Below are 23,239 nucleotides of genomic sequence, written 5' to 3' on the forward strand. Positions count from 1 at the left end.
GATTCCTAATCCAATTTTTGTATCTTGCTACTATATGACTTTATATAGGAATTCTACTCTTAAATCCAATCACACCTCAGCTTTTTCTTTCAAATAGACTACAATAGCGTCTCCCCATTCATTGCGGCGCTTGTAGAATGCCAAGTCATCAGGGAGTGACTCAATGCCATATACCAACTCATCTGCATGACCTTCTGCCTTTATTTCAGCAATTGGAGTCAAATAAGTGCGTATGATCATAATCATCCCTTTCGATTGTGGAAGTCTGGTGAATATTTGCCGTTCAACACGTAACCGACAGTTGTCGATGTCCAACTCATCTCGGGTGAGTGGCCTCATAACGTCTCCCTCTCTACCATGAAGTGAATTCAAATTGAACCGAGTTGCATGCGTCTGAATGGACCAATTGGTTCTGACCCATAATTTTTTTGGAAGCATGTTTGCGAAAAACTTACTCATTGACATCTTCAACCGCTCACGATATTGGGGTACTGGTGAATGTATATGGCTAACTGGCATATTGTGACCACGTTTGGGGTCAAATCCTGCGGGTGCAGCATTCACCAGAACTCGCAAGACAAACTCTTCATCTTCTTCATTATCTTTTAAAAGAATAAGATAATCCTCATCCAAGAGCTTATTCAAATTAACCATCAATTCATAATTAGTTTGACCATCGGGCGATACGGGACAAGATAAGTTCAAAATCGTGTTGAAGACATCACCATTTTTCACTGGGAAGAGAGTCGGATAACGTTGCGTAAAAAACCGAACGACCATGACGTAAAATTCTTTCAATGCTAGATTGGTTTTGTCATCATTGTGAGCAAACATCATATCGTCTGGTCTATTTTGGCATAAGTCGTTTTTGATCTTCATGTTCTCAGCGTAGTCCTTCTCGATCCGAAGCCAGTCATGTTTGTTCATCGTCATGTCCCTCACACCCATCAGGGGATTGAAGTCTCTCTTGCCAATAAATGGGCGGAGTTTCAATGGTTCGCATGTTTCCCAATTGAAGTTTGGGTCGACAGGCTCAATATCATTTATAACACTCGCCCAATTCCTAGTGAGGGCTTTCTTCGGTTTTTCCCGCTTTCTGAAGCGTAACCAGGCAAGAATCAAGACAGTAAGAATAATTGAAGTGATTGCAAAACTCATCATTCGATTGAATTCGTGATTAGCTTACGAGTTTAAGTAAGTCGAGGAATGGGAATCGCTTCCCGCTTACCCCACGGTAAAATGACCAGGGCTACTAATCATAAGATAAGTATCTGCTCAAAATTGCGAGCATCTGTTGCTCATAATCCTTGACCCCTCTTTGGCGCGCAACACAATCGGCGTACTACATCGTAGTAGTAACGGTCTTTCTCATTACTTGGTCGGGTAGGCTTCTCTCAATGAAGAGTTTAATAAGCGAATAGAAAAATGTTCGTATGTATGCTTCGTTAATTCGTTTTAATATTAAAGTCGCTAAACCCCGATCAAGTTGTAACAAATCATACGAAACCTCTCATCACTAGCAGCTGAAACAGGGACAAGTTTATGCGTTCAAGCTTTGGGTGATTACGCATCAATGCTTGAAGCCATTGTTCGCGACTCCCCGTCGATGTGAAATCATCGAAATATACCCCGCAAACTCGATCTACCATACATGACAAATGGCGCAAGACGTCCAGCGTTACCGCGGCCAAAATTGAGAATTCGGTCGAAGCCTCCAGCCGTAAAAAGCTATAGGGATCACCGGAATTGACAGTTTGCGTGACGCTAGAGTCAAAGTATAGGTAAACTTCCTTCAACAACACTGGGGTATAACAATCCCGTTGATAGTCCAATAACTCCCCAATAAAATCCAGTACCGAATTCACCCCATCAAAAAACATGAAGATGATCTTGTTATTGATATGGCGCAATTTGTGTTGATGAGCCCAACTCATAAGATCATTGAACAGTGTTAAGTACACCGTATCCAGATTGACAAGGACTTCACTTGAGTGATGCTCATTGAGTTCAACAATACGGTTTTTGACAAGCGAATGTGAACCTCTGGACACAACCACTGTGGGAATGCTCATGAAGTTTTCAGGAATTAAGGCCAGCTTGTATACTGTGGGGAAATGTAACCCGCACAGTGCCACGTGACCAAACGCCGTGAACGGTTAGCCCGAGTCAATAAAAGTAGCGCCGTGGAAGGAGAAGGCCAAAACACAACAAAATGTTGAAGATTTCGAAAACAAATTCAGTGCTCAGGGTCCATGGTCTTCTGAATCAGCTTTTGAGTCATCATCCCTGTCGTTCTGGATTGCGTCGTTCAGAGTAGAAGTGCCTTCATGCAGTTCTCCCCGAGTCAAATCTTCGTTGACTTCCAACCGTGCATCTTCCCCATCTTCGAGGGATGGGATGTTTGTATCATCTCCTGGTGTAGTCGACTCATCTCCTGTTTCCCCTTGGTCAGCATCCTCATGTTCAATGCTGGTAGTACCCTCATATGTTGGTGGTTCATTAGGGATCAACGAGGACAATGTAATTCTGTCACCGTTGTTCTCTTCTGCGTAGGCATTGTAGCTGAATTTATCCTCATCATCACCAACAGTTTGCCAAAAGTCAGGTGGGAAGTCATCCCCGCGCTCTGATAATTCATCCTCATCAATCTCCAGACGGTCCAACAATATATCTGTGTTGAACTTATTGTAGGCGGGTGGCGCCGGGCCATTACCCTCCAACGGAGCGTAGCCCCACTTCTTCACATTAGCTTCGATAAAGACAAATCCCATTTGGCCTAGATTAACGTGTACTGAGCACATGTTATTGGCACCAATTATGGGGAAGAGCTGGGCTTGGTTGCCAGGTTTGAAATTGCGAATGTGTCCACCTAGTTTTTGCTCTTTCACCTTCTTTCCATTTCGGGTGAAAAACACAGTACCCAGACGAACTCTGTAACCGATACCCACTACGTCACCTTCAATAAGTACGGGAAACGGGGCTTCATTGGTGAAAGGGAATGGTTGGTTATGACGTCGGTGACCATCCAGATCATACACCACCAGGTCTGGGTGTCGCCCAGGAAGGCGAAACCATGGATAAGGTTTTGTTGATAAGCCAACACTTATCATGGTACTTGTTTCAGGCTTCAGGTAGATCTTTGCTTCAAAGTAATAAACTTCGTTCAGCATCGCAATCGGTAAGTTTGTGACAGCGTTACATTCAAACGCCTTGAAAAAATTGAGCTCAGTCTTATTGATGATTATTAAGTCATTGTTGGTTAGCATAGCATCCTTAATGAAAGTATACGCCAGGATTCCCTGTTCTTGGATTGATAGTTTCTGAGATAACGAAAGTTCCCCTGTTATCGCCGGGTTGTTCGAGATGTAATCTCTTGATTGAAAGTACAACTCCTGCTCATCTGAGTTGAGTTCAAGATAGGCTTGATTTTCTTCAGCAAGAATCAACTCATCATCAGATTGGCGAATTGAATGGCGAATGAACTGATAGATGCCCATGATTAACAATAAGACAACAACAAGCCCCATCAGCGCTAATAGAGTTATTAGCAACGGCATATTCACCAGGAACGTCAGAACCGGAGGGGAGACGGCACCGTCTCCTCGGTATCGAATCCACATAATGTAGTTAGTCAGTGATTGCGCTTGGGGTGATAAGTTGAGATATCGCGGCGCTACCATGCAGTCACGGAGGTGGCAAAGTATGGCGCACACGATTGCGCACCATGAAATGAAATGTGTTCACGATCGAGTTAGTACCGGTAGTGTGGTATAATTGTGTACGAAGTAGCCAGCACGTACAATGCCTCTGAGTTTTATTAAGTTCTTTCATGAGCCAGAAATTCAAACAGATCAATTTGACGAACTTGGCAACCAGCCGCCCCAAACTTAAAGCTGAGGAGAATGTTCAGCGGTGCGAGCTGTGCTCTAGATTGGATAGTATCTCCTCAATTTTTCGTTATTGGGAGCTTACTACTGAACGTGCCCGCGGATAGTACGATCATATCATGCACTGGGGCTATTGTGGAAACAATGACCATACCCGCATCACCTTGAGTGAAGCGAGACGTCGCGCGCATGCCACTACGATACTCTCGATTTAGAGACACCCTAGTATCGATATACCAGCACGTCACAACAGATCGGCAATACGAGAAACGTTTGTGCAGAGAAGTCTAGGTTTAATGTTTTCACCTAAATGAGAATCAGCACAGCCACCAAGGTTTACTAAGACGACCATGAAAATATGTCGGCTGTGCTCTATATTCTTTGAAGGAAAAGCAGGCTATGCTTTAAGTCTGCGGAGAAACACAAAATTCCGCTTTAATCGGCCCCTTCGGTTTCCCTAACGACAACGCGTATAGGTGTTTCCGCTCTTGTGCCCACGCAAAACACATGGAGAAACTCATTGCAACTGATAGTCGAATAGAAGAAAGAATATCAATTGGACACGATAGAACGCGGTCGTTGACCCTTCAACCGGACCCCCCCTTCCTAATCGGAGCACAGAAACCAGCTCTCCATGCATCTGTAGGCACGCGTGATTTTATGCAGGCGATATTTATGTAGGTAATAATAGAATTGGCGGAAGTCTTGAGAGTAGTATATATGCGTGGCATTCACCACGTCTTAGGGTGAGTGACACAACCATCATGAAGTTTGCGTTGGCTGTGGCTGTTTTCATTGGAACAGCTTCGGCTGTCAGTACCTGCAACCCCTTGACTCTGCTGAATTGTCCTGCTGACCCTGGCTTGGGTATTCTGTTCCGTCAAAATTTTGACCACGACGTCGGTGATCATTTTGAGGTTTTGAAGAAGCCTGGCAAAGTCACATATGATCTGGAGAATGGAGTCTCGTTGACTATGGAAAAGCGTGGTGATAATCCTACCTTTCAACTGAATTTCTACATTTTGTTTGGGAAGGTAGAAGTTGTGCTTAAAGCTGCTAAAGGTACAGGCGTGATCACGTCGTTCTACTTGCAATCAGATGATTTAGACGAGATTGACATTGAGCTCTTTGGTGGAGATGCTTACGAATTCCAGTCTAACTACTTCATCAAGGGTAATACAAAGACGTATGATCGTGGCCAATACCATCCGACACTGCTGTCACCTTTAGACAACTTTCACACCTACACTATTGAGTGGAATCCCGACGTATTGACGTGGTCGCTTGATGGAAATGTTGTGCGCACATTAACTAAGGATAACCCACAAGGTTTCCCTCAAACACCAATGCAATTGATCGCGGGTGTATGGGCTGGTGGTGATCCTGACAATGCCCCCGGCACCATCGAATGGGCTGGCGGCCAAACCGACTTCTCGCAAGCGCCATTTTCCATGAACATCAAACTGATAATTGTTGCTGACTACTCGCTGGGTTCCAAATACACCTATCTGGATCAACTGGGCACTTGGCAAAGTATCAAAGCCGAAAATGGCGGAGTTAATGACCGCGAATCTCAAGCTAACGACGAATTTACTAAGTTGCAACAAGGCGAGCTGATTGAATCCAACGGGAAAGCTCAGCAGGTGACCTCTGCATCCCTGGAAAGCCTGAGCCAAACTCAATCAGATAGTCAATCTCTGTCGCTGCTGTCACTGTCCTTTTCCCTGTCGCTGCTGTTGTCGCTGTCATCTTCCCTGTCGCTGCTGCTGTCACTGTCCTCTTCGCAAACCACGTCTCTGGAACAGTCCGACTCTTCCCAAAATGATCTGTCGAGCAGTGTCTTTATTTTCACTGGTTCAAGTCTGGAAGACTCCCTGTCTCTGGAGTCTCTTTCTCACGACGGTGAGATCGTGGGCATCAGCACCCTTAGTTTAGTTGACCCCACTGCATATGTTACACCTGGGTTTGCTGGTCAACAGGGTGCCCAAACTCAAGGCCAAATTCAGACCTTGACCACTGCTAGTGTCGTCACAGGTGGATTGTCACCCGCTAGCGACAGTAAGCAAGGAACTTCGAATCTGCAACTGACAGCGTCCTCGAACGTTGAATCAAGTTCCCCCACGGCAAGTGTCGTTACATTGCACAACAAGGGATCTCTCCTTGCATCTTCATCGCTCGTCAGTATGTTGCTTTTGATTGCATCTCAATTGATGATTTAGGTAACCTTCTGTATTAATCAACCTACATGGTCTCAACTTCAGCTCCAGTAATATTGTTCATTGGGTTCTTCGGTACAACTTCACGGACGTGATCTTTTGGAAGGCGTATGTTTGATTCAAGCATGACTTGACGATGATGAAGATTTCCCAGTGTGAATGTCGAACTTACTTTATATTTTGTAAGGCGTCATACCCAAAAATGTGACATCATCTTATATCAAGCTCGGTTTCCAACTCTAGCGAATGAGACTATCTCAGTCATCAATGGTGCTTTGTCCAACTGAGTGATATTGATCATTATGATTACTCTCAGCGCTACTAGCTATCTGTACACGGGCGCTTTTTTCATCTCTTGGCATAATTTGTTATAATATAAATGTATGTTCTTTATGTACAAGGTATTCCACAACCATTTATAAAAGATTTAATGTACCAATAAGGCTGCAGCGGTCAAGTTTCTAATCCAATCGACTTTGTCCACGTCATGAGTGTCTTCAACCTCACCCCATTCCTCTGTTTGATATATAGTTTCCAAGTTCCCTAACTCAATAATTTCAGGGATAGTCTTGTGGAAGTACGTTTCGGGACCATCCTTATTGAATTGGTACAACTCTTTCATGAGCTTAGGGTCGCCGCAGTTAGATCTCACTAACAGTGCCCCACAAAGGAATGACTTCGCCGTCATGATAGTTTTTTCCATGGCAACGATATCATCAACTGGCAATGCATCGAGCCAGTTAAGGACGACCTTCTGTGTGATTGAATCCTGATCGTTACCCCTGATCCCATCCGTCTCACAATCCAAATAGTTAATTTTCACCTTGAAGCTTGGTTCAGGTAACAAGTCATGTTCCTTGCCCCATTTTGTGAAAAAGTCTTCATATTCCTTGATGAGGGGAAGGTAAAGCTCATCCTGACGCTGACGTAATCTACCATCATACTCATCTTTCGTGGTAAATATAAGACAAGTATCGGTATTGAAGAAACGTAAAAACTCCATCTTAATATCATCCAAGTTCCCAACCTTGGCCACAAGGTCAGGGTTGTCATTTTTGTTAGTTTCCTTTAGGTCAATGGTACGAGCAACCAAAGAAGTGAGTGGCAAGGAATTGGTTTTAACCTTCAAGTTGGCCAAGTTAGCCCACTCGTGAGCGACTAAATAAGCCAAGTCCTTTTTGCATTTGGGAATTGCCAATGGAAAGCCAAGGGGAGTTTTGATGGGTTTATCATCTAAACAGATGTCCCATGATTGAGTTTTTTCATTGAAACGTGTGTCGACATTGATCCAAAACTTTTTGAGCGTCTTCGATAACCGATTTGTTTCAGTTTTAGTGTTGTGTTCGATGGTTTGATCACCTTTTGATGAAAGCACAGCATAGCTGCGAAACACTGAAGCGTTAACTGTTTTGGATTTAGCAGCTGTTGCCAGTGCTTTCAAAATATTGTTGCCCACCCTCCTGATCATGACTGATGACGGATGAAAATTTCGTGCGGAGATGATATAGAACATTGTCTAGAGAGAATTCGAACAATTCGATTGAACAAGAAAGCATGAACCGTAAGAGTAATCATTATTTGAAGTCTAGATGAGGAGTCAAGATTCATATCAGTTGGGTAAGTGCTTCCGCACTCGCACCCTGTTTGAACTGATTCACACTGAACCTCACGAAGCCATCATGAGTGTCCCCCCTGAAGCTCTCCAGAAAGTCCTTCTCGAAATGGACAACCAGCTCAACAAGACCCAGTCTGATTTGTCACTGACCAACTATCAACTTGCTCAGATCGACGCTAGCCTTAATGCAATCAAGGTGTCCAAGACTAATTTGGTGAGACTCTGCAACAACGACGAGCGTGTTTGGCAGGGCGTTGGCAAAGCATTCGTGTCCGACGATGTTTCGTCCTACTTGGCCAGCGTAAGTCAAGAGGAAAAGGTTATGAGTCAGTCTAAGGAGGCGTTGGAGAAGAAAAAGCATTACTTGGACACAACCCTCAATAACACTTTAGAAAACATGGCTCGAATCGTGAACCCGTCAAAGAATTAGGGTACACTTCAATATCTGGGATATTAAGGAAAGTCCTGATAATTGGCATGAAAATCTATTGAGTTCTACGCAAGGCAGTAACGTTATAATATATACAAGATCACCTTCTTTGATTAAATTCCTCGAATTGCTGTTGCACATCTGTGTCCTCCTTTTCCTGCCACTTCTCTTCGTTTCGTTTAGCATTCTTTTGACGGGCTTTCTCCATCGTTTCGAAAGATCGCCGGCGGATCAGTCGACACTGTTCAAACCCCACAACGTTTCCTAGGAAAAAACCCCCCACCGCCCAATGAACTGAACGCATGACTTGTTTATGTATCAAGAATGTAACCACTCCGAGCACCCCCATCGCTTGAAATCCAGTAAGCATAGCCTCTCGGAAGCAAGGCATTCCTAGATATGTGTTCACATTAAAATCAGTAATAGAGATCTTGAGTTGTGGTTGTTCTTGTTGATCGGGAGGAGCAATCAGGTCGTCAAACTTGGGTGGAAGGTCTTCAAGAAATTGCTGTTGAGCTGGGGCCGCTTCATTTTCATTCACGGGTGTCACACTGGATACTTTATTGCCGCCAAACCACCCCATATTGTGCAGATCCGATGCGGTTGATTTCGCACTCTCTTCGACGCCGCTCTCGTAGCCGACACGCACCAACGGGCAAATACCACCAGACAAGCTTGTCGCCAGCCATGCATCCCGACCTTATCTTGGACCCCCAGCTTAAGTACTGGGTTCTCATACCCATTTCGGTAGTGATGGCTGCAGTGGGGTTGTTACGAGGACATGTGACCTATTTAATTCTGCCTACACCCAAACAACAAGATTCCAAGGAGGTTCGACAGGGACAATTTCTTAAACGGGCCCAAGCTTTTCGTATGAATAACCTGGTGCTTTCGCGTTCAGAATTCAGCACCCGTCAACAGTACTACGCTGATAAGCTTACATCGCCAGAGTATCTTGCAAAGGTATCAGGTGTGGATGATGATCCCATGTCTCAATTGACTGATCCTGCAAATAATGAGGCAATCACTAATATGCTTAAAGGCAATTTGATGAATTACATTCCTCAAACTCTCATCATGGCATGGGTTAACTTTTTCTTTGCTGGGTTTGTGGTAATGAAATTGCCTTTTCCCCTCACGGAAGGGTTCAAGGGTATGTTACAACAAGGAATTAATACTCCTAACCTAGATGTGCGGTACGTTCTGGCAATCTCGTGGTATTTTGTCAATTTATTCGGCTTACGCCCGATATATGCATTATTAACGGGTGACTCCACTCAGGCAAGTCAATTAGTTGGTCAAATGACTCAACAAACTCCCATGCCCAACTTGGGAGGTCCCGGATCAAACGTTCAACGAGTATTCAACGGTGAGGCCGAGTCAATTCAGATCTTGTCGCATAAATTTGTCTTGGATGATGTGGTTGAGCGTTTGGTCGATGAATTGGCTGATAGATCGAACTTATGATAGTAGATGCCTACATTGCTCTGTTTGACAATGATATATATTTTCTTTTGAAATATAACTAATCTTTCCACTTAATGGCATATCATAAGTGAACTGTTGTGTTTCATTTTTTTTTTTTTTGGCGTTTCGATATTGTTAAGAGTATGTTACACAACAAGGGCCAAAACGGCAACCCCGATCACTCCAATTGAAGTAACCTGGATTGCAGCGGCGTTCTCGTGGTCATCACGCTTTTGTTTGCATTGTTGCTGCTTGCCAAACAAGCTAAAGATCCACAGGAAAATGCCTGCGGGTTTGTTACACTTGACAAGTCCTTGACCGCCGGTACTTGATCCCAGTTTCGAGGTGGGAGCGGCGGTGGGGACTGCTTTTGTCGACGTCGTCCCAGCACTTGGCTCAGGGTTGGTCGTAGTGAGGATCTCATCAACTTCACATTCGCAGTCTTCATCATCCTCAACACAAGTTTCAGGCTCTGCAGTTGGACTGGGAGCACTGGTGGGTTGGGGAGTCAAAGTTGGTTCGTCGTCATCGCACACACAATCCTCATCATCCTCCAGACATTCCAGAGGCAGTGGTTGAGGTGCCAACGTGGGCTCAGTAGAATGGTCGACACTTGAATCGGACTGCAGAACGTTGGGGGTCATGGTGGGTTCGACATTGTCGCTGTCACATTCACAGTCCTCGTCATCTTCAATACATGTTTCTCTGGGTTCCAGGTAAGTCGACGATGATGAGTATTCTTCTGTGGGTGTGGAAGTCACGTTTTCGGTTGGTGTGGAATTAAGATCACTTGTGGGAGGCGGAAGCAACGTTGGCTCGGGGTCATCGTCGCATTCACAGTCTTCATCCTCTTCAACGCATTGAGAAGCCAGTGGTTCAGGGGGGTAAGAAATGTCTGATGTTGGAAAAACGCTCAGAGATGTCGATTCAGACGACAGCGACACGGTGAGTTCCGAAGAGCTGGATAATTTTGTGGCGGACAATGATGACTGATAGGTGACTGTGATTGTGGGCGTTACCGTGGTGATCGAGGTCGACACGATACAAGATTGGGCCAAAACAGAAGTAATAAATCCTGCGGAAAGCGCCGACTTGAAAATCATAATTGAGGAGGATTCGATCGGGAGAGTTAAACATTTTAGGTTTTTGGTGTATATATAGACTTGGGACTTTTTATCGGCTAACTTGCTTGTTATGTTCTGTACACAAACATGAAGTATGCCAATGCCTCGAATCCAATTCAAATTCACGTAATGTCTACATTTGGTGAAATAATATTATGAATGTGTTTTAAAGCCACGTATACTCTGTAACCATCGTTTTCGCTACTGTTCGCTCAAGTTACTACTGACTTTTGTTGACCGACGATGTTCCTAGATTTCAAACACCAACCAACGCGGACCTGCGTAAAATTGAAAGTATAGTCATGCAAGGAGAGAAATTGTGTAACGTTAGAGGAATTTAAAGTTGACCAATTTTGTGCATTCATCAATTCGCTAAATTATTTGAGTATAGGTCTGATCGGAATATATGAGCTCAAAGTTACATTTCGGCCATTCTGACTTCGGATGCTTTCTCTTTAACGTGAGACCGAGGATTTCGACCACATCTGAGAAGGTTTTTCAAAATTCGCAATCGGGGAAGTATCTTGCTAAAAGTAGATAGTGCGTCAGTGCCAGTTCGCGACTCCCAAATTCACCTATCCGAAATAGTACTATAAATCCCATCGAGGTCATGTACCGTTCAATGTGTCGATTGAGAGACAACAGACTCCACCGTTTTAAAGAATATTTGCGTTGACGTCTAGTGGCCTTTCGCTGCTTAGTGGTAACAAACTATCTATTCCTTTCGAATATTGTAATTCAAAATCCAATCTGTCGATGTATGCGGGGAACTCCACTGCCCAGAATGTTTCTATTTTGGCTCTGTGTACAGATCACTCACTAAAATCTCCGAAGCGTCGGTAGGTTAGTTGTATTTCATCAGAGTGTGATTGGCATATCTCGCGCAGGTACAGAGAGTTTTCCAATATTGATTCACGCGTTGCTAGGCAATACGAAGAACATTGGCTAGGCCATTATTGGTATTTCTGAGTAACGCTGTCAGCTTTTAATGTTTACCGCATTTGAATTACTTCCTCGGATGAGCTAACCCAACTTGCTGGACTATATATTACTAATTGAATGGATTATATAAGTCTTAAACACAGCACATCGATGATATCCAAAGATTTACAAGCTATTCGAGGACTAGCCGAACTTAGTAGTTGCAGTCCCCCACTCAACTGGAGCAGTGTTTGATCACGACGCGATCTCGTGACATCACCCTCGCACGAACGAAAAAACATTCTTCTCGCACACTGTTCAACATCCCAAATGTCGGCCCGGGACAAAAAAAAGTTGCTGGTCCGATTGGCCGCATGTATGGAGACAGTCCAAGAGCTCACCGATAATGATGGGTACTCACTCAACGACACATTTCACAGGCTTCCCCTGCGCTCACTCGTGGATTATTTCCGAATTGTGAAACGCCCCATTCTGTTCCATCAGATATCGAGAAACATTCTGGGCAACAAGTATGCCACGGGACAAGAGTTCGTCAATGACTTGATCCAAGTTTGCTGGAATGCTCGTCTTTATAACCACCGAGATCTGCGGATTTTCCACCAAGCCTTAGTGCTCAAGCACCACATTTTGACCGAAGTGATTCCAAAGTTGCAGAATGAAAAACTGGTGCCTGATCATCTGAGCATTACATACACACTGTTCGGTGATCTACCTGATGGCCCCGATGAACCCATGGTCGATGAAGTCTTGCTCACTCAGCCTGTGAAAAACGACGAGTTTGCCCCGGAGCCGCTGCCACTTCGCCTGGCGACATCTACCCCCGTACCTACTGTCAACATGCTGATGGTCGGTCAACGTCATCTGACTCCTAACCATCACAAGCAAAAGGCCGTTGAGCTGGGGATTCGTCGTGGTAGACCGCCAATTATTGATAAGCCGTTTGAAATCCGCATCAAGCTAATTTTGAAAGCTTTCAAAAAGTTGCGGGATCCAAATAACGAACTGAGACTGTTAGTCCAGCATTTCGAAAAGTTACCTGATGCCAAGTATAACCCTCAATACTACCAGGTAATTCAAAATCCGATCTCGTTGAACGAAATCAAAATCAAAGTTCGACTGAGAAAGTACTCTAATGTTGATCAATTTATCAATGATTTAAACCTTATGTTTGCAAACACCAAGCAATTTTATGAGCACGATCCTTATTCCGAGGAGTATATGGATTTCGAAAATTTTAATCGCGAAGCTGGAATGATTATCCAGCAGGAAATTTCCAAGAGTGAGCAGGAACTCATTTCAGCGCTGACCCTGGGGAATGACGGGGTCATTCGCATTCCTTATGATAAAATGGAAATCAATGGCTATACTTATAAAATTGGGGATTGGGTTCTCATTCAAAACCCTAATGATCCAGAGAAGCCTACCGTGGGTCAAATTTTCAGATTGTGGAGCACCGATGATGGTAATAAGTACACTAACGTTTGTTGGTATTATCGACCTGAACAAACTTGTCACAAGGAGGATCGTCTTTTCTTCATGAACGAGGTATGCAAAACCGGACAATATAGAGACCACTTGGTATCAGAAATTGTCGGCCCTTGCTATGTGGTTTTTTTGACAAGATACCAGAAGGGAGATTTGCCAGATGGCGTCATTCCAGATGGTGCCCCTTGGTTTATTTGTGAATTCCGCTATAACGAACTGTCACATGTGTTCAACCGAATCCGTACATGGAAGGCTTGTTTACCCGATGAAGTACGTGATTCTTATGAGCAACCACTTATTCCATTGCATGAGCCTCGCAAGCTTATCAAGTATGAGTCACCTATTCGAGCGCTTTTGCCACGCGATTCCTATGTGGGTATGCCAATCCCAGAACCCACCCAAGGGCCACTTCAAAACACACCTCCATTAGCAGGGTCCGTGTTTTTGGATGAAGCTGTTCCTACCGATGATTTGGGTCAGTATATTTCATCGCCCAATGTCACTGAAATGCCTGAGCGCAATGATCCTGCCCTGGGTCGCAGAGCATACTTGTTCACGCCTATTTCTCAATTGAAAGGCGGTGGTGGAGCTTCTCTGGCACACTACGTTAACAATAACTATAATGGGATGCAAGCCCTGTCGGCAGCAACTGCTGCGGCAGCATCTATTGGGATTGCTCCACCGGCTTCTGTGGCACCATTGACTATTTCTGATCAAAACCTCAATTCAGAAGCGTTTGCGCAACTGGGTTTCAAGCCGTTGCAAATTCAGATGCAAGATCAATCAAAGCGAGTCATGGATCAACAAATGATGTTCCCTCAGCAACAACAACAATTGTTCCGACGTGCGGGAGACTTTGCTACTTTACAACCTCCTCAAACGAAGACGCTGATTTACCTGACGAACTTCCATGGGGGTGTTGTTTCTTACGCCATTCCCGACGTCGATGGCAGTCTCTCAGCAGCTAGCGAGCAAGTCACCAAACGAATTCGTTTGACTGAACAGGGCGATGAAGAGACTGACATAGTATTTTTTCGCGCACCGCCGAGTGCCGTCCCTACCAATCGAATCGTAACCAATAATGGGATTGAGTTTGGACACCTGGCGAAGTACTTGGCTTGGAAGTTGAAGCGCGCTCACGTTTGAAACTTTGTTAGGAGACGACATAAATAAACACTTTAATATAAATTGATGACTTTGAAAGATTGAGTGAGCTCTATGAACCTTCGTGATTTGCACACAATGTACTTGGAGGGCTCAGGATGTGCTTCTTTTGATCTCTCTACACGAAAGCAATACACCACACTTGTTGTTAGAATTCATTGATTACATCTATTACACAATCAATATTAGACCCAATTTTACCAGAAAATATTCTAGGTCTTACGCACTTCCTCTTCTTCTACCACTGGTGAGGACTTCTCGGCTTCTTCGCTGAGTTCAACGGACTCGTGATCGTAATGGATGGTGGACATGTCATCGTCGTCCATAACCAATTGCTGGTTGAATCTTTCGTAGGAAAAGAAGATCACAATGATCATGGCACCGAAAATCGCTCCGCAAAAAATAGCCATGACCTTACCATAATCATAAAGACCGTTGCCCAACGGGAACAGTGTTCCTAAGGTGGCTTCAATCGTCAGCGACGCTGAGGAAGCAAGGTTACCAAGCTGGTAACAAGTTCCCGAGATCAAAGCTCGATGAGCGTGGCCAACCACTTCCATAATGTAAATAGGTCCCACACCCCAAGCACCCATTACCCCAAATTGAAGAAAGAATCCAGAAGGGATGATTCCTCCCAAGTTCTTCAACATGAAAGCCGGGTAAAGGAAAGCGCCCGACCAGACAAGACAAATAATGATGGTCAACCGTCTGCCCAAAAGTTCCGACAATTGACCGAAAAAGATACCACCAAAAACAGCCCCCAAATTAACAACGACAACAGTTACAGTTCTCATATCCGGTCCAATTCCTCTTTGCTTGACCAAGAAGGTTGTATACAAGTCTTGAGTGCCATGGGAGATGAAGTTGTAAAGGGACATCACGAAAATCAACATAATGATAGTCAACCATTCACTTTTGAGTGACTGAATTAAAGTGGGATCGATGTGCAACTTGTCTAACAACTGCAGCTTTCTCAGGATCTTTCCTTCCTCAATATCTTGCTTACGCTTAGCAGCAGCCTTCTGCTTCGCCTTGTGCATTTTGACAAACGCGGGCAGCTCTGGCACCATGAGTCTCCAAGCAATCAAGAGGACGGGCAAACCAGCCGAGAAGAAAAACAAGTTTCTCCACCCTTCACCGAGCCGACCGCTGTACTTAGTGAACTCAAATGCACGGTAAAAGACCGTAGCAAAAATGAACCCAACATTGTAACCTGGCAAGAATAAACCCAGTGCAATTGATTTAGCCTTTGGGGGCTGGTTTTCGAGTGCAGTTACCAGTGCAATCGGGTACATTGCACCCATAAGTACACCAAACAAAGCTCTCACCCCAAGAAATTGCGAATAGGTCTTCACAAACCCAGTCCCGAGTTCAACAACAATAAATAATGCACAAATCACAATATAAGGCTTCTTGCGTCCATAAGTGTCAGCCATTACACCAAAAATAATGGAACCCACAGTTCTCAACATCAACACTAAGGTTATCCCCCAGGTAATTTGAGTGGTGTCGACATTTAAAGTCTTTGCGATGTCAGTCGCTGAAGCCAGCACACAGAAAAAGTCCATTGAATCAACCACCCAGGCTAACCACCCCAACATGTAAAAATTCCAATGAGAAGCATTCATCAGCTTCAAACCAGGGATGGGGTTGAGTACTTGGTACCAGGGGAGTGGCTGTTTCATCACCGGGATATCGACGAGTGTTGGGAACCGAGTAGCTAGGTAGTGACAAATATTGGACCATGTAATCTTGGGGGCCTCTTTGTACAACCCTTCGTTCTCCTTTGCAACTTCAGTTTTGTCATAATTGACGGAGTCTGAGTAATGACTTTCCATGTCAATGGTATGATTAACAAGAAGGATTAAGGAAACATTTTATACTCTCGCTTCGTGTGGAGAAGGGAAGTACATTGCGCTTACCCCACAGGTATCACATTTCATTTGGTATGCGCCCCGCGACACACACATCGTGTGGCGGGGTTGGTAGGTGTTGGTATGATGCCATTGACATAATGCAGAACAAAAGTTCCCGTTTCGTAGCGAGCACTCCATTAACAGAAGCGACAACAGTAAATTCCATACACTCTAAGAGAACTTACGTCACGATATCCGAACCTCTTCCAGCTTTCAGAATAATCACGAACCCATTTAGTATTGAGCTTATTGATCGTTGACCTTCAAGCGCGAAAATAAAAAACGCCGTGCCAACAATTACTCTCGGCCCCCTGTGTGGGGTAGATAACGACACAAAGTCACTCCTGTGAGATGCAGTAGACAATGTGGCACTCCAAAAAATTTTACGGCCCACACGAAATAAGAAAAGATTTTTACCGAGCCTCAACACGATAGTCATATAACTCCGACTGAACTCGTGTCGGAGTTATACCGATTGAAAGGCTTAGCACGAAAAGCACCTCAGCGTTAAAAATCGTTGAATCACGTTGTCATTTAGAGAAAGCAGAGCTCCGCAACATATGAGAGTTGCAACATGGGCCGCCTAATCGGCGTTAGGTAGTTATTGTCCGTTCGCAACAAAACTGATAACTCAGCAAGACTAATTCGAAGGAGTCTGAACTTGCACCAGAGCTCAAAGCATAATAAGCAACTTTCATATTTTTATTCACGAACCTCATTTAGCCGTTTCTTTTGAAAAGTGTTCACTAGGCCTAATCTCAAGCTGTCGGAGTTCAAGCAGTTTTCCCGAAAAATCGCGCGGATGCCTCACGCTTGACACCACACATGTCGAAAACGAAGAGACACGGCTGGAAGAGCACTCAAGATCCGAATTGATCGTACATCTGCTGAAATACGGCTGCTTATTGTGTATCGTATACCTCTTCGTCGCAGTCAACAACAATATCGTCGGTAATAAACTAGCGTGTTTCATGATCGCATACGAGCTTCCTCTCTGTCGCCTTGTACCTCAAAGAGGGAGGGGAAAAATCGCAAGTTATTCACCATTAGCGGGGTCGCAATATAGCATTCGGCAAAATAGAAACCTACTCATCAGATTCTTACATTACCTCGAAGCAAATTGAGGGGTAATGCAAAGTCAAAAATCAAGTAAGTTTGATTAATCCACGTGGTACAAATGGTATAGCTTGCTTATCAACTTTGGTCAAACATCAGTGCAGCACAAAATTTCGCGAAACGTCTGCCTGACCGGAACTTTAAAGATGAGACCATCTCCCAGGGCTGTGTACACCTCGCCTTCTCACCCCGAACTAATCGAGTTCACTCCCGGCGATGGCCCCCACTCCACTCAAGGGAAGACGACGCAAATCTCAGATGTGGTAATTCGTGCTGGGGGGCAAGACAGGGATCGACCCACTCATGCTCTGGATACGTATTTGGGGTCTTTGCGGGCTGAGCTTACCACCCTCCAGGATAAAATCAATGAGTTTTTAACCGAACGCATGGCTGAAGCTAAACTGCATGGGACCGATAGCATTGATGAAATAGAACGCAAACTCCTTGATGAAGGTCACGATGAGGATTCTGATTAGGTTCATATAAAATTTACGGTGTCCCCACAAAGTGCGAAAATTAGCGGACAAACGGCCGCTTGCGAGAAGAAGTCGATCCGAGAAAGCATTAATTTACGTGTATTTTAGTATATTTTTCTGAAATTCTCGGCCCGGTAAAATCTTCAATCAAGCCATCACGTGATCAACCCCGCAAGCGAGAGAGAGTCTAACTTGTCGTTATATAATTCTTCTCCACTCAGCTTGTTACTAGCTTGAATAATTCTATAGCTGTTTCAATAATACGACTTTCATACGACTTGGATTGAACTTTGGATTGAGCCACACACCTACTACTATTCGCGTACTATTTGAATTCTTTAACTTTAATGCGTTCGAACGTGTTCGCGTAGGCGTTAAATTGAATCTCCACAATCTCATCCTGAGCGATCTCCAAGTTTGGAATATCATAGCACAGAACCGACAATAGGTAACCCAAGAACACTTTAATGACGGTGTCATCTGCTACGACCAACAAATCACCATTCATACGCTCCATCTCCAAAATAAGCGGTTCAATTTTAATAGCCAAATCATGATACAGCTCCAGTCTTGGGTACCTGAAGTGGTATGGATCAGACTGATAACTTGCATAGTCTTCTGGATAATTATCTTTGATTTCCTTGTCCGACATCCCCGCAACGACACCAGGGATCTTTTTAGAGAGTTGAATTCGTTGACGAATCGTAAAACCTCGGTCCGTAAATTCTTTCAAGTACTCCAATGTGCGCTGTTTTACACTGCCCCAAACAACAAGACCATCGCGAGCACCATCAGCAGACAAAGGGGCTGCTTTATCCTTGCCACAGTCATCTTTAGCATACTCACGGCCTTTGCTTCGTAAGTGCTCTAGTAAAGTCTGTGTAACATTGTGGGCATGCACTTTGCCTTCGTCATCCAAGGGGGGATCTTCAGTATTATGGAGCTCACGTTTCCAACACCTTGCGAAATAAACCAGTCCCAGTTTAATCGTGGAGTTCATGATGAAAAACAATACTTTATTTACGAGATACCCGTAGTTCGAATTGTGAACCTCAATGCGCTCTCCAAAATTATTGATTTTAATGTAGCTTAATTGTTGTTCCCCTTCGGTTTTTCCCATTTCTCGGTAGTATGGAGTTAAGTGTTGAATGCGATTGGAGTAATCTTCGTAGGCCTTCTGATAATCCCACAGTCGGTAATCAGGTGACAGCTTCGCAGCCAGGGCAATGTTCTTCATGATCAAAGAATCGTCATCAACCAACAGTTCGATGAACAATACTTGAACATTGACTTCTTGGAATCGCCGAGCCAAATCAATACGATATTCGGGTAAGGCATTCACGGCATCGTAGATTGCAATCTGACCTCGGTCATGCTTGAAAAAGTTGAGCACGTCATTCAAACACTCATCGACAATCTTTTGTCGGATATCGGAGGCGTCATGGTTGTCGGGGTGAGGAACAAAAAGATCGTAATCCAAATCATCAGCTTTAGCACGACGGTAGTTCCCCAAATGGAAGGAGTGAGTCGTGACCCCGAGCCACCTGAGATACCGGGTAAGGGCAACCAGCAAATGGGTTTTACCTCTCCCGGGCAACCCCGCCAATACGATACAGATCTTACCGGCGTGGAACAACCGACCCAGCTCGGTCAGATATAGTTGGGCTCCACCCAAAATACACAGGGGATCGATCTCATTGTGGACCCGATCGCCGTCCCCCACATCGGTGAGTCTTCGTTTGCCCTCACCCGCAACCTCGGCAACCAGATTGACGAGGTCGGGCTTCTTGTTGTTGTGGAATGACCACCGCTTGGTCGTTCGCTTTTGTGGGTTGGAAACGGCTATACTCGTATCCGGAGTCGTACCGACGAGCTCATCCTCCAGGTCGACAACAGCAGACATTATGCTCACTCAAGCACGGGACGAATGTGGGGAAGATATGAGTAGTGCGTGTTTGTCGGTAGTGCGAAAAGTGACCCAACTTGTGGCAGAGAGAAGCACAAATGGCTTAAGAAAGTGTCGACAAATACGCTATGAGACAACATCCGACTGGGGAAATATATCCGTTCCATAGTCAACAGGCATGTTTGAAGGCTTTGTTTGAAATTGTTGAAGGATTAGCGTCTTGTGACCACATCATTGATAGATGAAGCCTAAATGCCCAAAAACTACAGTTGATCGTGAGCTTTTTCTGTTATGCCTTTATTATACACATTAAAAGTTACGCCAAACACCCATTTATTCAGCCTTGCCACCCTTTCTGGCAATCAAAGCCTTTCTGTCATTGGTCAAGTGCAACTTGGTAATGACAACCTTCGAGGGGTGGATGTTGATGGGGATCGAGGCACCGTTCGACTTTTCCTTTTGCAACTTTTCGAGTTGGACGGCGAACTTAAGTCTGTAAACCGACGAGATCTTGCCTTCTTGGCCCTTCTTGGCACCTCTGACAACAGTGACGGTGTCTTCCTTTCTGATGGGAAGAGCCGAGATACCGTATTGTTCCTTCAATTCCTTGGAGAGGGGAGCCGACATCATCTTTCTTCTTTCGATCGACGACGAGGTGAAGTAAGCCTTTCTGGCCTTACGGCGAGAGGAAGAAACGTCTGATTTGTTAGTAACCTGCGGAAATCATCAGTTAGAGGATATCACAGAACGTGAGCGTCCACATTTCGGATGGTGAAACATACCTTGGCTGATCTTCATATCTATAATCTCTTGGGCTAACCAGAAATTTTTTCATCACTGATATTGAAAATTGTGCGAGTGCGTCGGCTAGGGTGTAACCCTAACGTCACGTGCGCGCTGAGATAGTATTGTTCGAGTAATCAACTCTGGCTTCAAGACAATGTCTTCGAAGTAGACAGGTTGCTTGCCGTGTCTATCAATTTACTCATGACGAAGGTGCGGGTGATGTCTACGGTTAATGGTGTCGGTTGGTTTGTGCATCGATGGCCACTCGAAATCTATTTTTGAGGGTAGTCGCCAGAAGTATTCAAAAACTCTGTCGCTCGACACAATCACTACACAATTTTTCATTGTATCCACTAGTTCCTAACATTTCATGTGATTTTGTTTTCTCTTTATAACACTGTAAATCGTTACACTTAATGTTATCTGCAGACTCCTAGTATTACGACTCTCCGAGAAAAAATTAGAATGCTGTGTGTGGGTTACATTTACAGGTTTTACAGGAACTCTCGTAATTCGCAACTACCACGTCAACTATGAATATCGCTAAACACAATTTTTTAAACAGCAGCGTCTAGGGCGAGCATGCTTATTTGTGTTTCACAAAAGTTGAGGACTGCTGGAATAGCCACCCTTCTTCAGCTTTGTAGTCTACGTTTTTCGTGCATCTCGCTATGTCCTATATTCTCCGTTGCATCCGTCGCACCTGCTCTACTATAACCTCTGAGTTACCTCATACAAGCAGAATGAATGTCGTCGGAATAAAGAGAGCCTTGGCACCTGGACTGAGGTTACCAATCACTCGTATTCCCATCTACCGTACTTCGATTGTTCTGCGTATCACACCCATTACGGCGTATTCAACGAAGACGGCTCCCCCTCCTCCCCCTCCCCCGGCCCACGACAAAGATGCGAAGGGCAAAAAGATTCTCAATTACATGCTGAGGGCATTCACTTGGTCGGCGTCATCAGTCATTGTACTTGGTGGCGTAGCGATTTCAGCGATTGTTTTGTCGCTCATTTTCTCAGAGTTGTTCCTCCCCTCAGGAGATACCAAGACCTTCAACAAGGCATTGAACATAATCGAGGCTGATGAAAAAATCCAAAAGCTATTCGAATTGAAGCCTGGCGAACGCCTTAAAGCCCATGGCGATGTCCATGCCGGCCGCTGGGTGCGCAATCGTCCTCCTCAAGCGGTCAAAATTGTAGGCAAGGATGGCGTGGAACGTATGTTCATGAAGTTCATGGTCGAACTGCCCGAAAACAAAAAGCAAGGAATCGTCACCTTGGAGCAATTTGACAAAACCTGGTGGAGCTCTGAGTTCGCCTATATTGCCGTTGACATCCCGGGGTACCGTAAATACTACGTGATCGAGCCTGCTTTTATGAAAGCTGACACGCCTAAGGGCGCAGGATTCTTGGGACTTAATTGGGGGCCCAAGAAGGACTAGATACGAGTAAGTAACGATAAACTAGCATTTGACACTATTATACTGTATAAGAGAAACTCTTAAATCGCTTGTAAATAGTCTTCGTGCCGCCCTGCCTAAAACATAGTCAGCCAATCAACCGCGTTATATTCAGTCGTTCGGAATATACTAAAGACAACACTGGCTTCGCCTCGTTTGTGACCACTTTTTCTTGGTGATAGCTCGCGATAACCCCGGGCTCAGTTGACGCGTGTACACCAAGTGACTGAAATATTGCAACAGGTACCATGTCGCATACGCTGTCAATGGAGGATTTTGTTACAAATCGAGTGAACCGCCTTACGTTTGGTATCCTCCCTACTACGTCGTTTTCCTACTCTCTGCTTTCACCGCTTTTGAAATGGAGAATCTCAGACCTAGTGACATTCATCTGCCTTGCATTGTCGTTCATTGGGGTTTGGAAGATTAAACCCTTTGAACGGGAGTTCATGTTGTCGGATCAAAGACTCCAACACCATTACACCGAGGTGCAACAGGTGTCAAATACGATGCTATTTGTTTACTCCTGTGTCATTCCCTTCATCATAATAGCTCTCTGTGGAGTATCGTTAAACCGCAGACTGCGAATTTACAAAACTTTCGTCCCTCTATTAGGGCTTATATTGTCTGTGGTTACTACTGCGGTGTTGACGGATGCGCTTAAGAATTATATTGGTCGACATCGGCCGGACTTCATTGCTCGGTGTCAGCCGCTCGCAGATGCACCACTTGATGTGTACGTCTTAGCAAAAGATGTTTGCACTACCGAAGATTTGGATAAGTTGCACGATGGGTTTCGTACGACACCATCCGGCCACTCCCTGATATCGTTTGCCGGTCTCCATTATTTGACTTTGTGGCTTATGGGCCAATTCATTGTGGGGAATCCCCTAGTTGGTACCTGGCGAGTTTTATTGAGCTTTGTACCAACATTGGGTGCTACACTTATCGCCCTCACGCGTACTCAAGATTACCGTCACCATTTTGTTGACATAGTCATTGGTGCACTCATTGGCATCGTGATCAGCTGGTGGAACTACTTTCGGTTGTACCCATGGTACTCGTCTCCCAAGTCGTATAACCCTAAAGTGTACTCCAAGATCCCACGTGAAGAACTGCTTCCGATATTTAATGCCACCTACAATCCACCGCAAGACACCCTGATACCCATGACTGAGCGATTAGTGTCAGAGACGCATTCAGTATATCACCCTGACCAAGTTTACTCTGCAGGGTAGTCAAA

At 44.7% G+C, this 23,239-nt stretch overlaps 16 protein-coding genes across 16 annotated transcripts; 7 read left to right on the top strand and 9 right to left on the bottom strand. All coding sequences in view use genetic code 12, as the record gives it.

Annotated features, from left to right (window-relative positions):
• Window positions 1-69: 69 nt before the first annotated feature.
• DIURU_001932 (heme-dependent oxidative N-demethylase family protein) lies at window positions 70-1,161 on the bottom strand (the record flags this gene model as incomplete). Its single annotated transcript, XM_034154528.1, has 1 exon — window positions 70-1,161. The coding sequence occupies one exon, from the start codon at window positions 1,159-1,161 to the stop codon at window positions 70-72; it is 1,092 nt and encodes a 363-aa protein (XP_034013257.1).
• A 335-nt stretch (window positions 1,162-1,496) lies between these two features.
• DIURU_001933 (uncharacterized protein) lies at window positions 1,497-2,072 on the bottom strand (the record flags this gene model as incomplete). The annotated part of the gene is made up of 1 exon (XM_034154529.1): window positions 1,497-2,072. The coding sequence occupies one exon, from the start codon at window positions 2,070-2,072 to the stop codon at window positions 1,497-1,499; it is 576 nt and encodes a 191-aa protein (XP_034013258.1).
• A 171-nt stretch (window positions 2,073-2,243) lies between these two features.
• DIURU_001934 (uncharacterized protein) lies at window positions 2,244-3,497 on the bottom strand (the record flags this gene model as incomplete). Its single annotated transcript, XM_034154530.1, has 1 exon — window positions 2,244-3,497. One exon carries the CDS (start codon window positions 3,495-3,497, stop codon window positions 2,244-2,246), a length of 1,254 nt encoding a protein of 417 aa, XP_034013259.1.
• A 1,154-nt stretch (window positions 3,498-4,651) lies between these two features.
• On the top strand, window positions 4,652-6,106 carry CRH11 (transglycosylase; the record flags this gene model as incomplete). Its single annotated transcript, XM_034154531.1, has 1 exon — window positions 4,652-6,106. One exon carries the CDS (start codon window positions 4,652-4,654, stop codon window positions 6,104-6,106), a length of 1,455 nt encoding a protein of 484 aa, XP_034013260.1.
• Window positions 6,107-6,530: 424 nt separating this feature from the next.
• DIURU_001936 (ATP synthase complex assembly protein) lies at window positions 6,531-7,571 on the bottom strand (the record flags this gene model as incomplete). Its single annotated transcript, XM_034154532.1, has 1 exon — window positions 6,531-7,571. The coding sequence occupies one exon, from the start codon at window positions 7,569-7,571 to the stop codon at window positions 6,531-6,533; it is 1,041 nt and encodes a 346-aa protein (XP_034013261.1).
• Window positions 7,572-7,782: 211 nt separating this feature from the next.
• Window positions 7,783-8,148, top strand: DIURU_001937 (prefolding complex chaperone subunit; the record flags this gene model as incomplete). The annotated part of the gene is made up of 1 exon (XM_034154533.1): window positions 7,783-8,148. The coding sequence occupies one exon, from the start codon at window positions 7,783-7,785 to the stop codon at window positions 8,146-8,148; it is 366 nt and encodes a 121-aa protein (XP_034013262.1).
• Window positions 8,149-8,248: 100 nt separating this feature from the next.
• On the bottom strand, window positions 8,249-8,731 carry DIURU_001938 (uncharacterized protein; the record flags this gene model as incomplete). The annotated part of the gene is made up of 1 exon (XM_034154534.1): window positions 8,249-8,731. The coding sequence occupies one exon, from the start codon at window positions 8,729-8,731 to the stop codon at window positions 8,249-8,251; it is 483 nt and encodes a 160-aa protein (XP_034013263.1).
• A 104-nt stretch (window positions 8,732-8,835) lies between these two features.
• DIURU_001939 (uncharacterized protein) lies at window positions 8,836-9,615 on the top strand (the record flags this gene model as incomplete). The annotated part of the gene is made up of 1 exon (XM_034154535.1): window positions 8,836-9,615. The coding sequence occupies one exon, from the start codon at window positions 8,836-8,838 to the stop codon at window positions 9,613-9,615; it is 780 nt and encodes a 259-aa protein (XP_034013264.1).
• A 146-nt stretch (window positions 9,616-9,761) lies between these two features.
• On the bottom strand, window positions 9,762-10,718 carry DIURU_001940 (uncharacterized protein; the record flags this gene model as incomplete). Its single annotated transcript, XM_034154537.1, has 1 exon — window positions 9,762-10,718. The coding sequence occupies one exon, from the start codon at window positions 10,716-10,718 to the stop codon at window positions 9,762-9,764; it is 957 nt and encodes a 318-aa protein (XP_034013265.1).
• Window positions 10,719-11,990: 1,272 nt separating this feature from the next.
• On the top strand, window positions 11,991-14,312 carry DIURU_001941 (uncharacterized protein; the record flags this gene model as incomplete). Its single annotated transcript, XM_034154538.1, has 1 exon — window positions 11,991-14,312. One exon carries the CDS (start codon window positions 11,991-11,993, stop codon window positions 14,310-14,312), a length of 2,322 nt encoding a protein of 773 aa, XP_034013266.1.
• A 230-nt stretch (window positions 14,313-14,542) lies between these two features.
• Window positions 14,543-16,168, bottom strand: JEN1 (Jen1p; the record flags this gene model as incomplete). The annotated part of the gene is made up of 1 exon (XM_034154539.1): window positions 14,543-16,168. One exon carries the CDS (start codon window positions 16,166-16,168, stop codon window positions 14,543-14,545), a length of 1,626 nt encoding a protein of 541 aa, XP_034013267.1.
• Window positions 16,169-17,508: 1,340 nt separating this feature from the next.
• DIURU_001943 (chromatin DNA-binding EKC/KEOPS complex subunit) lies at window positions 17,509-17,838 on the top strand (the record flags this gene model as incomplete). Its single annotated transcript, XM_034154540.1, has 1 exon — window positions 17,509-17,838. The coding sequence occupies one exon, from the start codon at window positions 17,509-17,511 to the stop codon at window positions 17,836-17,838; it is 330 nt and encodes a 109-aa protein (XP_034013268.1).
• Window positions 17,839-18,163: 325 nt separating this feature from the next.
• On the bottom strand, window positions 18,164-19,741 carry DIURU_001944 (bifunctional fructose-2,6-bisphosphate 2-phosphatase/6-phosphofructo-2-kinase; the record flags this gene model as incomplete). The annotated part of the gene is made up of 1 exon (XM_034154541.1): window positions 18,164-19,741. The coding sequence occupies one exon, from the start codon at window positions 19,739-19,741 to the stop codon at window positions 18,164-18,166; it is 1,578 nt and encodes a 525-aa protein (XP_034013269.1).
• A 336-nt stretch (window positions 19,742-20,077) lies between these two features.
• On the bottom strand, window positions 20,078-20,542 carry DIURU_001945 (60S ribosomal protein uL24; the record flags this gene model as incomplete). Its single annotated transcript, XM_034154542.1, has 2 exons — window positions 20,078-20,442; window positions 20,527-20,542. The coding sequence occupies 2 exons, from the start codon at window positions 20,540-20,542 to the stop codon at window positions 20,078-20,080; spliced, it is 381 nt and encodes a 126-aa protein (XP_034013270.1).
• Window positions 20,543-21,273: 731 nt separating this feature from the next.
• Window positions 21,274-21,978, top strand: TIM21 (Tim21p; the record flags this gene model as incomplete). The annotated part of the gene is made up of 1 exon (XM_034154543.1): window positions 21,274-21,978. One exon carries the CDS (start codon window positions 21,274-21,276, stop codon window positions 21,976-21,978), a length of 705 nt encoding a protein of 234 aa, XP_034013271.1.
• Window positions 21,979-22,244: 266 nt separating this feature from the next.
• Window positions 22,245-23,234, top strand: DPP3 (bifunctional diacylglycerol diphosphate phosphatase/phosphatidate phosphatase; the record flags this gene model as incomplete). Its single annotated transcript, XM_034154544.1, has 1 exon — window positions 22,245-23,234. The coding sequence occupies one exon, from the start codon at window positions 22,245-22,247 to the stop codon at window positions 23,232-23,234; it is 990 nt and encodes a 329-aa protein (XP_034013272.1).
• Between the last annotated feature and the right edge of the window lie 5 nt (window positions 23,235-23,239).

This window comes from Diutina rugosa, assembly GCF_008704595.1.
Source record: "Diutina rugosa strain CBS 613 chromosome Unknown scaffold37_size135356, whole genome shotgun sequence".
Classification (NCBI taxonomy): domain Eukaryota; kingdom Fungi; phylum Ascomycota; class Pichiomycetes; order Serinales; family Debaryomycetaceae; genus Diutina; species Diutina rugosa.